The sequence below is a fragment of the Aphelocoma coerulescens genome, chromosome 7 (genome assembly GCF_041296385.1).
Source record: "Aphelocoma coerulescens isolate FSJ_1873_10779 chromosome 7, UR_Acoe_1.0, whole genome shotgun sequence".
In the NCBI taxonomy this organism is placed as follows: domain Eukaryota; kingdom Metazoa; phylum Chordata; class Aves; order Passeriformes; family Corvidae; genus Aphelocoma; species Aphelocoma coerulescens.
Genome location: NC_091021.1, coordinates 30,068,618 through 30,083,309, shown reverse-complemented (window position 1 = coordinate 30,083,309; position 14,692 = coordinate 30,068,618). Strand labels below are relative to the sequence as shown.

General features: G+C 38.7%; 1 protein-coding gene across 17 annotated transcripts in view; it reads right to left on the bottom strand.

Annotated features, from left to right (window-relative positions):
• KALRN (kalirin RhoGEF kinase) overlaps window positions 1-14,692 on the bottom strand; it is a 503,525-nt gene that overhangs the window by 253,251 nt on the left and 235,582 nt on the right. For all 17 annotated transcript variants that reach the window (XR_011152025.1, XM_069021109.1, XM_069021107.1 and 14 more), the window contains 2 exons: window positions 9,930-10,052; window positions 1,150-1,341 (listed from right to left, as the gene is read on the bottom strand). Coding sequence is in view for 16 of the 17 variants with exons in the window: in XM_069021109.1 (XP_068877210.1) it covers window positions 1,150-1,341; window positions 9,930-10,052 (315 nt within the window). In the remaining variant the exon portion in view is untranslated. The remainder of the gene's footprint in view (window positions 1-1,149; window positions 1,342-9,929; window positions 10,053-14,692) is intronic.

Sequence of the window (14,692 nt, the reverse complement as noted above, 5' to 3'; positions counted from 1 at the left end):
TTGTAAGGAGATGAAAGTTCTTGTACTGGGCATCTTCTTAGGTTATCAGTCCCATCAAAGGCACTGAGTGTGCTTACATGAGTAAGTGCCCAGTAGGGTGAGTAATTGCTCTATGCTATTGCCTGTTGTCAATAGGAAACATGGAATAGGAAAGAAAAAATCCATTGTAATTCTACAGTAAAAAACAAACAATGAGGAAAATCTTTTTAAGATAACCTTTTTTATACATATATTCTGCCTTAAGAGACACAGTTTCTGGCTTAGCTCTTACAATTTCTTCTTCAGATTCTTCAAGTATGGGTTATTTTATAAACTTCAAGCACACCCACTTAGTAGCTTTAGTATTAACTACTTGGAAAAACAAGCACACAACAACACTGAAGAGAGCCCCAAAGCAGTGTTTGTCACTGGATAATGAATGTAATCAACATATAATCGATGTTGAACCATCATCATTAGGTGGACCTGGTTTAGATGCAAAAAAAAGCACAAGGTTTATTCAGTGACATTTTAAATCTTTTCTAGCTATGAATTACAGAACCATTCTAGTAGTTGTTAAAGGCACAAAATAAAGTTCAGGGATATGGAAAATTTTCTTTGATGTTCACAGCTGTCCCTGAAATCTCTGCTTGGTGAGGTCTAACAAAGTCTGGGGCTATGGAGAGCACTGTAAGAGTAAGTGCTGGAATGAATTCTGTAATTTTCATTAACAACAATGTTCTTTGGCTCCTAGAAATTGCCTGCTGTTTTGGGTCTATATCACACGTGTGAACATTCCTGTGCACATAGCACATACACATTTGAGTGCAGATGCTGTTTTCCTGACCATAATAAACCTGAATTTATCCACAGCACTAATGAAGTATTAGAAATAAAACAGCTTGTTACTGCACCAGTGCACTTCAGTTATGATCAGATTCTTTCTCATTATTAAGGTGAAAACATAATTTCTTACCCACCAGGGGACATGGGCCATTTTTGGGGTGGAAATGTTATTGTTTGTTTTTGAGATGCTGAGCTACCAGGAACAAAGCTCTCAGCCTCACTGCACATAAGCCAAAAGCCATAAAGTAATAATTAGTAATAATTGCAGTATCATCATTATCGAGGTAGCACTGGACCATTTTGCCTCTCCCAAAAGGAACTCACCTGTTCAGCTTTCTGGTGAAAGACAGCAGACATGGCTAAGATGGTGCTGCGCTCATCCAGAGCTGCAGCAAAACTCTTCCACTCTTGATCCAGCTGGCTGGATATTTGTTTAATCTGCTGGGAAGCATAGTGGCCTGCCTCGGAGAGCCTTGACGCCACAGACATGATTCGATTGATGTTGACATAGGCATTCTGAAAATTAAAAAGCACACATAAATAAAGAGAAGGAAGAACTGTGACCACCCTCTGCCTTCATTACACATTCCAAACACCATCAGCTGGAGTAAAGCCAAGCAGTTCAGTGAGAGCAATCAAGCACCTGCTTAAATATGCGTGAATAGCAGGCATACTACCTGCCACTCTAAAAACACATCCCTCTGGATTCTTTCTGTACATCTGTGCCATTATCTAACACTGTTATCTCCCCCTCTCTCCTTGAATTTATTTATGTAAAACTAATTTGGCATACTTCAGCTATTTACTCACCTGTTAGGGTGTACTCATTGCTTCTACCTTATTCCTGATATTTCTGTTGCATTAATTCATATTTCTGGATGCTATATCCACATATTCATAAGTAAAAGGTTTGCTTTTGCCCTTTGAGAACTGTCTGATAATCCTTTATAGACATGTAGTGTCAACAAATGGAAAAGTCTTACAGAATTTAAAAGAGCTTATAAGGATATTCTACAGAAATATAAGTGTTTCCATAGAAATGTCTATTACGTTATAGCCTTCAGTTAAAATGTTATCTTTTCTGCAGGCTATTTTAAGCTGTTCTCCAGCAGAGATATTATTCAACTCCATTCTGCATTTAGAAGGATTCAAAAGCCTCTAAAAGGGTAATATTTTCTTTTCTTTCATAAGAGTTTTCCATTATTGTTTTTATTCAGCCTTGAAGAAGTGGAAGAATAGTTTTTTCTCAAACTGAACTGTGGACAGCAATGTAATTGCATTACAATACCCCCACATTCTGCATAGGAATGTAATGCTGAAAATAAATAGCCATCATGACAATGTCTTACAGCAATGCACCATCAAAAGACAAATGACAGCTGTCCTGCAGATTTCTGGAAAGTCATTTGATGTAAGCACTTTTCCTTTCTCTTTCCTCCTCATCAGGGGAAAGGAACATCTCAAAATTTGAGATGTTTTGCTAATGTTGACCTACTGCTGCTTTCTTGTCTCTCAAAACTATTTCCAAAGGGCTTTAAAAATCTCTAAGAGTAGAATCTGCAAGACCTTCATGCACAAGGACAGACACAACCTTGATGATTTTAGCAGCATTACTCATGGGCAAATAATAAATCAGAGATTGAAGTGTTTGTTGGAGCAGGATCTCATCAGAGTGAGTGGGAGCAAAACGTGGAAAGGTATCTGCCAATCCAAACATGAAATGCAACAGAGCACTGCCAAAGTAGGCACAGGTCCAAACTAAGTTGTAAAGCAGGGCAAAGTATGTCTGCAAAGTGTGTGGGATAACTATGAAGTACATTCATCATAACGGTAGGTGCTAAAGGGGAAAAAGATTGGGCCCCAGCCCTTTGAGCCACACAATTCTGCCTGGTAGAACTATGACTGTGACAACTGCCACACAAATAACATAGATCTAAAGCAATACCCAGCTTTCAGTCTTGTTTTTTTTCCCCTTATCACAAAGCCTTTTCTTAAAATTTGTATTTGGCTCAAAATCATTACATTAATTTTAAAGAAATATTTTTTTTTTCAGTACAATTAGAGAAACCAATCAGAATTGTTCTGGAGCTTAAAGTATACTAAAAAAAGACACTATGATTTGAAATTTTGATCACCAGCCACAGTCAAACATTTCTTTGTGTCCCACTAGGTTAGAAACTGGAAATCAGGCTAAATATTTAAGCCTTTTTCCCAGAAATTCTTCATGAGTAAACCTCAGCCAAGATAATTTTGCAACATTTCAGGTCAATCCTTTTGGTAGAAAGTAGTGTAGCATCACTACAGCTGCTATAACTCGTTTGAGTTGCACCATGGAACTTTGCTGTGTTTGAAGGAAAGGTTCCAGAAGAAGTTTTGATTTCATGTAGTAAATGTTTTTTTTATTCTGATTTTATTTATTTATTTTTCCCCATGCTGAATTATCTCAGCCACTGCGATGCAATGGGCATGGAGGAAACAACTGTGAGTTCTGTGGCTCCCAAAGGCTCCAGTGCATAGATGTGTTACCCAGCAGGAGGGCAAGGGTAAGTTTAGTTGAACTGCAGCAGATATTCTGAGTCTGGCTTTTAAGCCAGAGAGATTTATATATTTTTATGTCTGTTATATTTTTATACAGGGATGAGGATGAAATTTCTCTTTCCTATAGGAGAATTTTTCATGGAAGGGTACCAACCCACTAACTCCACAGCTTTTTCAGCAGGAAGCAAGCAGCAGCTTGGGAATCACCTGCTCACATCACTGTTCTTTGTGCACCAAGTGGAAAAGGCTCAGAAAACAGAGACTCCTGAGCTTCTCCTACTCGTTTTTGAGCAACAAATGCACTCAAGGGCAGTATCACCTCTGATGTGCTCTTCTGTAGTGCTGTTGCAGATTGAAGTAAAATGCACTACAGCTTCAAGGCAATCCATAATTTACTTTCAGGAAAAAAACCCCAACATTAACTGACCACAATTCACAAAATGCAAGACATTTCTTTTCCACCTTGAAGAAGAACAACATTGTAAGCCAGTTTTTTTTTTCTTTCATCTTTATCTGCCAATGTGTAATGTTCTGAGTAAAATGGAAAAATCTATGCTGACAAAAATCATCTGATGGCATTTCACAAAGTTAAACCTTCCTTTCCCCTTGGTTTGTTCACTTTTGTAAACTGGGTGAATTGAGATTTTTTTTCTGTGTCACTATTACAGGGATCTTTCAATCTTTATATGAAATAAATTCAATAGAGCAACCAATTTCTGTGACTTTGTTTTACCTTTAAGCTTGGAAAATCCACCATAGCAGGTGCATGGAGAATCTCACTTTAAATTTAATGTAACCTCACCTTTCTTTCAAAACTGAGAGGGGTCCCCAAAGAGGACTGCAAGGGATCACTCATCTATGGCTATATATAACCAAAATAGGTCAAACAATGAGAAAACAATATATTAATGTCTAGAAGTAAAAGCACTTCAGTTGACATTCCGTAGTCATGAAACTAGGGTACAGTGAAATTTTAGCTAATATATATCTTTCAGAATTGAAAAAACTTTATTTCACATGTATGTGCAGACTTTTCAAAAGCACTCCTCATGTTAGAGGTAATTTTTTATTGGCTTTATTTCAGCTTTGAAACTTTAGTCCAAAAAAGGGGATTTTTGCCTTCTAAAAATCACTGGGCTGGCAAACAAAACAGAAATTTCCCACATGTACACCAACATCATGATAGGTAAGAGCTTCTTTTGCAGTTTAGGAAAGCCTTGAGCAATGCCTTCCAAGTTCACATTCCCCTCTTTGTCCACCAAATCTCAGTCCATTTCTGTGGCTGAACCAAGGCGTTGGTTCTGGTCCCCAGCGTGTTTAACTGAGCCATTCCCTCCAGCACAGCAAGCACTGCCCAGGTCCCAGCACGTGCTAAGAGCCCTCAGTGTCAGCAATAAGCACTGACAGCAGTGGAGTTGCAACTGTGGAATGATCTCCCTCAGGGAAATACAGTAATTCATCCCTGATCATCTCGTGGGCATGCTGGGAGACCTCCCCTCCTAATTAAACCCTCCAAGCCTGGCTGGGACAACACTTTCTTATGATACACTTATGAAAAGAATGCCTGACACTCACAAAAGAAAAATGAGCAGTGGGAAGCATTAAATCTGCAAGGCTGTGTTCATCTCATTCTGAAGAGGACTAGGTGAGATACTGTGATGGCCAGCAGCAAAGGTGGGCTGCAAGAGAAGGGGTCTGCAGATTAATTGAAAATGAAATTTGATTGCTGAAGGGTTTTTCTTTAAAATATTCCTTTAAAATAAAACTAAATAAATAACCAGTTTGCACTGTGCTACTGTGACTTTAGAAACCATATGTGAAATAAGCATAACACATAAATCCAAAGGAGAATGTTTCAGTGACAAAAATCCCCTCACGAGATATCTTTAAGACCTTTAAGTTTCTAGAACAAGACCAATTATTGGTCTGTGTAGTATTGGATGGCATTTTAGCTCAGCCTACATACAGAAAAATACCAATAATTTAAGACAGATGTTGGGAATTTTCAACAGACACTATTAGCCTTTACATAATAATTGTAATGTGTTTGAAATATATTGTGATTCAGGACAACGTGGATCTCTGTGTGGTGTCAGACAGGTAACTCCCATCCAGCAGGACAGGCAGCAATATCTGCACTTAACAGTCCCATTTTTGTGTGCATGCCTCACAGAAAGCAGGAACTCATAATTTAAGGAAGTTATCAGATCCAGGCATAAAAAAGTCCAGGCAAGGGAAATACAAATAACTTCAGTCAGAACAAATGGCATGTACACCAGGTATCCAAGCCCAGTATGCTTTGTGCCATACTGAAACACTGAGGTTTTGTTTTCTAGTGAATTTGTTAGATTATTGATATTACCTGAAAAAGGCCTGAGTTAAGTATTCATTTTTGTGGAAAGTATTATTGCTTCAGTATAAACATTATACAGCTGCGATAAAGAGCAACATAATTTATTTTGAAACTGAAGTGAAAACAAGCACTGCCTTGAATCACAGAAAAAAAAATAATCTATGCTCCTTATTTGAAAGAAAAATACCACACTACAGTTTATTACCTCAAATATATGATTTCCCCACATCCCACATTGATCATTTAAAAGGAAGAATTATTATTGTAACAAACAAGAGTAGCAAATTGTTTTTCTGAGAAGGAGCTTTGGTCACAGCATGCCTACAGAGATGTACAGGAAGATCATGCAACAAAAGGCATGACCCAATAAGCATTAGGAGCTTGCATTTTCTAGAGGAACTGAAGATCATATTTTAATTATTATTAGTTATGCCAGGCTTAAAGGACACTAGGCACAGGGTAAAGAAAAAAATCCAAACAACAAACACAATCAAAACCAAACACCTCAGAGATCCAAGATCTGATCAACTTCCACTGAAGTTTAGAGGCTTTTTCCCTGCAAAACATACAGGCATCTTTAGCTACTTTGTCCTCCTCCAGATCTTCACTCGATACTGATCTTAATGTATTAAAAACACAAAACAAAATCCAATACCATAAACAAGCCCAAGCCCCACAGCCAAAAAAAGTGCTTCAAGATTTTATTATTTTATTACTCAGACTTCTGACAGCTGAGCTATTCTCAATCCAATAGTTGCTGATGTACTGCATCTAAAAAGATCCAGCTAAATTATAAATCAAATTTCTAGCAAAATCACAATTAAAAGCAAATTCCCATTTAAAAAAAAAAAGTTTATAGGGTGATCTAGCTCACTCTCAAAGTTCAGAAAAAAAAATATATTATATATATAGTATATATATTTAAAAATCCCAACTAACAAACAAAACACTTAAGCACCATCTAACTGGGTTTGAAAAGTCATTCTTCTTGAACCAATCTCCATGTCCTGAGCCCGAAGCATGGTAGCTAAATATCTGAGTCTTGTAATTAGTATGAGAGAGCTTGTAGACTCCTCAGATATAAACCTAATACTTGTTTTGTCTTATTAAAGCTCTCCAGAATCCTAAGTTTTCAGACTTGTGTGGGTCACAGTACTCTACCTGGGACAGCAAACAAATGTGAGGGTAATAATCTCCCCTTTCTCTGTTAAAGACACTGGAAAGAATTCCTGACATTTTCTTTTTGCAGCCAAGTGTATTACATGAAGAGACTGAGAAATATTGCATTATAAACACTAATGAGTACCTATCTGCAACTACACAACAGCAAATTCACCAGAGCTACAGTTTCTCTAACATGTTCTGCACTACATAACTTAATCCTAATCCTGAACTTCACAAATGTTTATCAGTGGGTAATCTAATGCAAGAATATTTTTGAGGGGCAAAAACAATTTATGTATATTAACATTGTAGGAGCAGAGACTTTGGCAACAGACAGCAAGGCAAAACCCATTTCTTCCTTTGAAAGTGTTCAGGAGCTGTAACAGTGCCTTAAATCTCCTGCTCTTACTGCAATATAAACATTATCAAGTAATATGTAGTGGTCATTTTCCAACAGTCTCCAACAGAAATCAAATGGCAGCATGAACAACAGAAACAAGGTATTGCCATGAAAAATAAGAGAGAAAAAGGTCACTTTAGTTTCAGTCTCCTCTGGTTCTTCCTGCATGCTTTACTACCTATGGAGTGACTTGTATGCAGCCCAACACTCTAATGCAGCAAGCTGATGTCTCCTGCATGCCAACACCCTCATGTTCACAACACTGACTTCTGGGGAAACCAGGACTCACCCCAGAGTTTTCTGGCAAAGACTTTGCTCCATCTAAAAAACTGGTACATCACTGCTGAGGGCAGCACTATGCTCACATAGAACAGCAGCTCCAGGTTAGTTCAAGCAGCCACATCTTAATGGTATTACCCTTTCCCCACTATTTTCCAAATGTCCTTTCAGCCTGATATACCCCCACGTCTGCTGTTTCAAAAATGGGATGCCCAGCCTTCTGCAGGACAGTAGCCCTGTCTAATTCCACAAGCCAATTTCTTCAGGCTGGAAAACTCACCTCATTTCCCAACCTGTGCAACCCTGGCATTGAAATGCCCTCTAAAAAGGCCACTGTGCAGATGTATAACCCAAATAGAAGCCTTTCAGCAACAGGGAAAGTCTAGAGAAACCTTTTTGATTGTGAGGAATTCTAGAGTCTTTTTTAACCTGAGTTTGCCATACTTCCAATAACAATACCACGCCTCATTATCCTATCTCTGACAACTGAAATCTGCTGAAGAATTTATCTAAGCTACTAAAAGAGCACAGCACAAGAATTATTTCAAATGAGAAATTTAAGCTGAATAAACTGTTCCTGTTTTCTGTATGAATTGATGTTGATCCAAAACCAAAGAGAAGACATCACCCCATCATCAGAGGGGATTCTGGTTCTAAAATTCAACTACAGCTAAAAGAAAAGTAGCATATGAATAATGATGTACAGCTGTATCTGTTATATTCCTATAGGGAGTGTTTGGGATATTTGTTACATTTCAGGGTTCCTCCCCTCAAAAACTTTGCTAATGTCTCACTTCCTCACATTCCTCATTCGTAAAGGTTCACTTGGGGACAGATGGAAGAAAAATTGAGGAAAATAACTTTTCTTTCATTAGGTGGCCTATCCCTGTCACTCGTTAATTTTCTATTAACAGCAGCGATCTCTTTCCAAGCCTAACTGCCTGTTATTTTAAGAAAAATACCACACAACATTATTTTACATTACCATATTTTGTGGTATTATTACCATAAAAAAGGATAAAGGGAGATGCTTCAGCATGACTCTTCTGATAGTATTTTCTGAAGAATTATGACCAAATTTGCATCTTAGTTAGTCAAATGAATTTTAATGCACTAACCCCCAGGACACATTTACTTGTTGTGACTCTGAGAGCAGCAGTGTTATATGGAGGCAGTGTTATCCTGGATTTTGCTAGATGGCACTGTGATGGCAAGTTTAACAATCAGGCGCCTAGAGCCTGGTTTTCAGTGCTCTGTTCAGATATAATCACAATAAACACATTAATACACATTATAAACATTTGTCATCTCCCACTGTTATGCAATGCCCTTGTGAGGCACAGTGCTTTAAGTGGGGAATAGCTAGGTAGGTGGAAATGGCCTGTGGAATTCAGGTCAGAGAAGTTAATTACCTGACCTGGAATTTCACCAGAATCCCAGGGTTAATGCCTGTAACCTTATGAAAGCAGTGTGAGGTCTGTAGCTTCCTCGGGTAGGTAGGATCTCTTTTTCCCATTTCAGACAGCTGCTCTCCAGTACCAGAGCAGGTGTGGCTCTCCAGTGACTTACACCATCACCTTCAACCACCTCCGAGGTGTCAGCCCCTGTGCAGCTGCAGCCTGACCCTGCACAGCAGGAGGAGGTTCACCTGCAGCAGTGATTTACTCAGGGCAAGCTTTGCTGTAGTTGGCAGAGAGTGTTCAGAGAGGGCTCATCTATGCACTGTGCAGTTGCAGCAGGGGGTATCCATGCGTTTTTCTATCCCACTGCAATGATCAAAACATCAATACATCCTGTCCTCATTTCTGTGCTGAAAGCAGGGCAGTTTCCAGAACAAATACCTTGTGTCTGGAAAGAATAAGAAAATTAGCAAAGCACTTATAAAGGTATAATGATGATATTTCTCTTTAAAAAAAGAAAGGTATTTTGATTTGCATTCAAAAGTTCTGACCGATTAACAACTGAAAGAGGCAAAATCCCACAGTGGCCAGAACTGACAGCTTGATTAGTGTCTCCTTTTCAAGGTTTTGAAAAGTACCTTAGCAGGGTGTGGAGGGAGAAGCATAAATTATTAAGGTGCCACCTACAGCTTGCATTAATTCCCTGTCAAAGAAATGTCAAAAACTTAAAAAATACTGTATTTGCTCTTCAAAATGTAGACAAACTCCGCAGGACTGTGCTGCTCTTAAGCCAAGGAAGTAACCATAGATCAGTGTCTGTGTAGACAGAGCAACACTGCTGCTGTCACAGCCAGCCTGACCTTCCTCACACCACCTCTCACAGGTCCATAGAGCCCTGTGCACTGGAGGTGGCCTCCTGTGCTGGCCCTCTCCTCCCTCCTGTGCTGGTCACAGTGTGCCCTCAACTCACCATGGAATTCATGGCAAAGTGGTTGTGCTGTGTCTGCAGGTCCAGGGCGTGTTGGTAGCTCACACCGATCTCCGTGTGACTCTGGAGGAACAACTCTTTATTGTGGCTGATCCAGTCGAACATCTAGAAGGGTTCACCCAAGAGAGAGGGAAAAAAAATAGTTAGACAAGGAGGGAAACAGTAAGAGACAGTGCAAAATATAAAAGTCCTCTTCTGAGGTAAATGTATGCAACACAGACAAAATCACCTGACCTACGGTCCCCTTTAAAATAAACTGTTGTTGAGAAATGGAAGCATTATTGCCAAATTTCACTATTAGCAGAATGATAGGTCAGGAAAAATAATTCATAAAACATGTTCCTCAGTAAGCTTGATCCCATAGTCTCTTCCTATAAGTAATGGGAATTTCATATAAAGAAAGATAGCAGCAGAGGGAACTGTAATCAGGGATTGCTTCATTGACCAAAGATCTAGCAGTCTGTAAAGTACTTTTAATCCATAAATGGACCAAAAATTCTGTAAGTATTACAATGTGATTTTCTCAAACCCCTTTCTTTTTTATCTATATATGAAGTTTCCAAATACTACATTCAAATAGCCAGTTGACTTTCTACACTTTTATTTCATAGATCTTTCCAATTTCAAAGCCAGAATCCAGCCTTTCACTTATTATTTTTGGGAATGAGGAGGAAAAAAGAAAAAAGGTACTTTATTAATATCTATAGAGAGCACACATTTCAACTTCTTCCACTTCCAAATAAATTCCCAAGCAAAATGGATTGTTCAATACTTCAGACAGAGATAGAAATATATTGAATAAAGCTGATGAAACTCATTCCTTATTCAGAAGCACGTCAGTGTGACATTTCAATCTGCAGAACGTTCATTCATTATGAGCTGTCACAAGTCAGCTAAGAGATAGTGCATTTATGTTTTAGCTTGTTCTGTGTTGTGTTAGAGACTAAATGCATTCAGAGTGAGAACCTTTCATTCTTTACCCCTGACTACAGCTCTGCAGGCAATTGCAATCTCAGATCTCTTCTTTCCTGCAAACATTTTTTTTGCAGGATCCCTTTAAAATCATGTTCCCTTATCTCCATCCCAGTAAGTTGGGGAACTATCCATTAATAAGGACTCTGTCATAATAACAACTACAACAATAATAATAATAATAACACCAACAACAGCCCCCTTCCCCCCCATCCCTTCACCCCACTCATTAACTCATTATAAAAAAAGAGAAACTAATTATAGAGGCAGCAAAGGTCAGGTCAATTCAGTCCCTGGTGTTAGAGAAAGTGTTTTAAGGTAAAAAGGCAGTGATGCAGCTTCTAAGTAACCACCTTAGGGTCAAAAGATCAGTCCAGATGTTTGTTATAACATTTACATGTCCTCCAGTAAAAAGCTGGTTTGTTCTTTAGCACTGCATAACTATTTTTGACCTGTGACACCTGAAGAACACTCAGAGCCCACTGCTGAGGCACTGTATGTTGCTGTAGTTGCTCAGGGTCAGTTCCCCATTCCCTGTGGAGATGTGCTCCTGAGAGGAGAGAAAAGGCCCTGCATGGGTCACCTTAGATTCCCGCAGGAAAAACAACATTTCATGCTGAGCACTCAATCCAGCATGGGAGTGCTCTGCTGTATGGAGAGGATTTGCAAAAACAACATTGAATATCCCTTTCAACAAAAGGCAAATAAACATTCCAAGTGTCAGCAGACACACTACACTGACCTGGTCCCAAAAATCTGTCACATACGCCTGACTTCTTAATCTTTTATTTATGAAAATACACTTGCAACTATAGACTCTACACCAGCCTTGTATTTTGTGTTGATAAATGCTCCTAAAAGCCAAATTTGGTTCAAGTTACAAAGATGCAGGTCCAGAGTAATATCAGTGACACAGTTACCTTGTCATTTCTACCAATGGAGCTGACCAGGCCTATCACCATTTTTCAGGAAACAATTAACAAAATTTTTGCAAGGATGAGGTCAGAGTTTTCAAACATTACCGCCAATTAAACAGAATGAAACAACCTACTACACCTGAAGAGACATCTAAAGCTTTCTCCTTGGATTCCTTTTTCTCGCTTTATGAAGATTTAATAAGCAACATTAGCACAACATAATCTGCCATACTTGTGGGCTTAAAAAAAAAAAAAAAAAAAAAAAAAGAGAAGAGGAAAACCACAAAGGTAATAAAGAAAGGAAAATTCCATAACAGCAAAGTTCATGTCCCAACAACAAAATTTTATGTCTCTGTGGAAAGACCAACAGAGATTTCTTGTAAGTAGATATATGTTTGATGAGAACATTTTTTTAATGTTTTAAACAATCTGAAGACAGTCCGGGAGAAGAAAATTGGCAGCAATCCACTAAAAATAAACAGTAAATTTAATATTTTATGCTCAGCAAAGTCGAATCGGGATCTTTTTAAGACAAGTAATTTAAACAAGTAATCTACTGTTCTGTGGATAGGGAGCATTTCCTTCATCTAATCTATACACATATTGCTGGATGAGAATCTAGCTTAAGTTAAACCATGCTTCTCCTTTTTAACATAAAATAATAAACTATCAAGAAAAAGAAAGGCAGTTTAAGAGATGATTAGCCTTTTTTTTGTCTTGTTAAATCAACTGAAATACACAACAACAGTTTAAAGGATGTCCTTCAAGAATTTTGAGCAACACTGAGCGATAGACCTCAATGATGAGATGTGTACCACCTTCCAAAACAGTGGGTTTTTTTTAAGCTTCTGTCTGTAGATAACAGCACATTTTTGAAAGAGACTCACTTTCAGTTTAGACTTTGAATCTTTCTATGATACTGCTTTGGTTTCACCAGACCTGTTTTCCAGTAGGAAATTATCCCCTATCAGTACGATCTGGAGTCTCATCCTGACTCTCTCACATCCCACACAAAAGCCCAGAGAATGAAGAGTTTTGAGTTTCATATGGTTTGGAGCCAGGAGAAAATCAAGCAAGATGCACAGGGACCAGTGGAGAGTTAAAAATGGTGCAGATTCACTATGGGCTAAAGTAGGGTTAATGATGCTTTTGCTTTTTGTAAAAACTTATGTTCCTCTCAAGTCTTAATGAATAATAAGCAGTATTTACATTCACTCTTGCTTTAGCCAGCAGCCAGGGCTTTGCAAACTGCAGACACGCCGACCTTAAGCAATGATTGGTGCGTCTGAGGTACCCAAACAAGTTCCAGATGAACTGGTGCCTCCACATAGTACAGTCCTGTGCAGGGCAGAAATACCAACCTGCCCCTCCAAACAGCACAGCCTGGCACAGGACTGCTTGGATTTGTCCACCCTGATTTTGATACCAGGGCTGGTTCCTTCAGTGACCTCTCAAGGATTTCTGCTTAATGCTTACTTAACTGCAGACATTTTCCCAAGTACCCAGAAGAGAGTACTGGAATTTCTTGATTGCACAGGTCTGGCATCATGGAATACTTTTTATTTTCATCCTCCTGATCGAGGATGCATGGAAACCATAAGTATTACACAGTATCACAACTCACAAGATTTATTTAACAATGATGGAATTTAAATAAAGAAATACCTAAAAATGGGGCCTTTTGCGATACAATGGATTGTGTTTTCTTTGACCAAAAAACTCTAAAATGGTCTTAAACAATTTTCTCATAACAATATGATTCCAAGTTGAGGCTCTGAAAATACCAGATGACAGGTGAGTTGTGACGGTGCTGTGAGAGTTTGCAGTGTGTGGCCAGGAGGTTCTGATATGAAGGTCTGTCAGCATAGTCTAACCTGGCCCATATTACCAGCAATATTTCCTGAAAGCTTTCAAGTGAAACTTGTTTTCCACATGAGGAACTCTGATGCTTCCTGTGTTCCTGAAGCAAGTGTGCTGCCTCATTTGTTTAATTAAAATGCACCATTACGGATGTGAACATGGCAATGACCCAACAACTGCAATTTTTCTCAACCCTGCAAGCACTGCCCCAGTTTGAAGGGGCTAACATGGGCTCCTGGAAAAAAGTTCAAGATCCTTTGACAAGTCAGTTTCCCTGTCAAAGGAATGAGTTTTTAATACAATAAATATCACAGTGTGGAGAATGTGCCCCATGAGATCAGTTTAAGCCAGACACAGTGTCTCAGCAAACAGATTTTCTGTGTCACTCTAATGTTGCTATACAGCAATGTATCAACTGATCTCATCCCATCCACGAAAAAGACTGTCTTAACACCTAGTCTAGTGATTATCATTAAATTAATTGATCTTTAATTATTCCTGTGACTTGCTTCTTAGTTGGAGTCATGCTGACTGCCAGTGAAATAATTCTGCTCTCAAGCCTTCTAATCACTCCTGCAGTCATGAATTCACACTAAACAGCAGTGCAGAATAACTAAGATTGGACATTACATCACAAAAAACACATGAACCAACTGTCCTCAATGTCTCCCAGACTGGCACTTCTCCACATTGCTGTAGAAAACCTGGAGACCAGTTAAGTAGTCAGGAGTTTTCCAGTGACTGAGAAGCAGGCGAGGGGTTAAGAACACTTAAAAAAGAAGATAAACTTTCAATGTGATTATCTCTTGTAGTCCTGTTTCTAACAATACATAAAGGAAATTGAATGCATATGCTGAAGAATGTTAAATGCTACATTTTATTAAGGAAATTAGTCTTTTACAAGAGAGTCAGAAGAGCTAAGAATGATCCAAAGGGTCTCTTCCCCATGTATTGTAAAGCATCTTGCCTCACTGTCACTAGTGATCATATATGCAC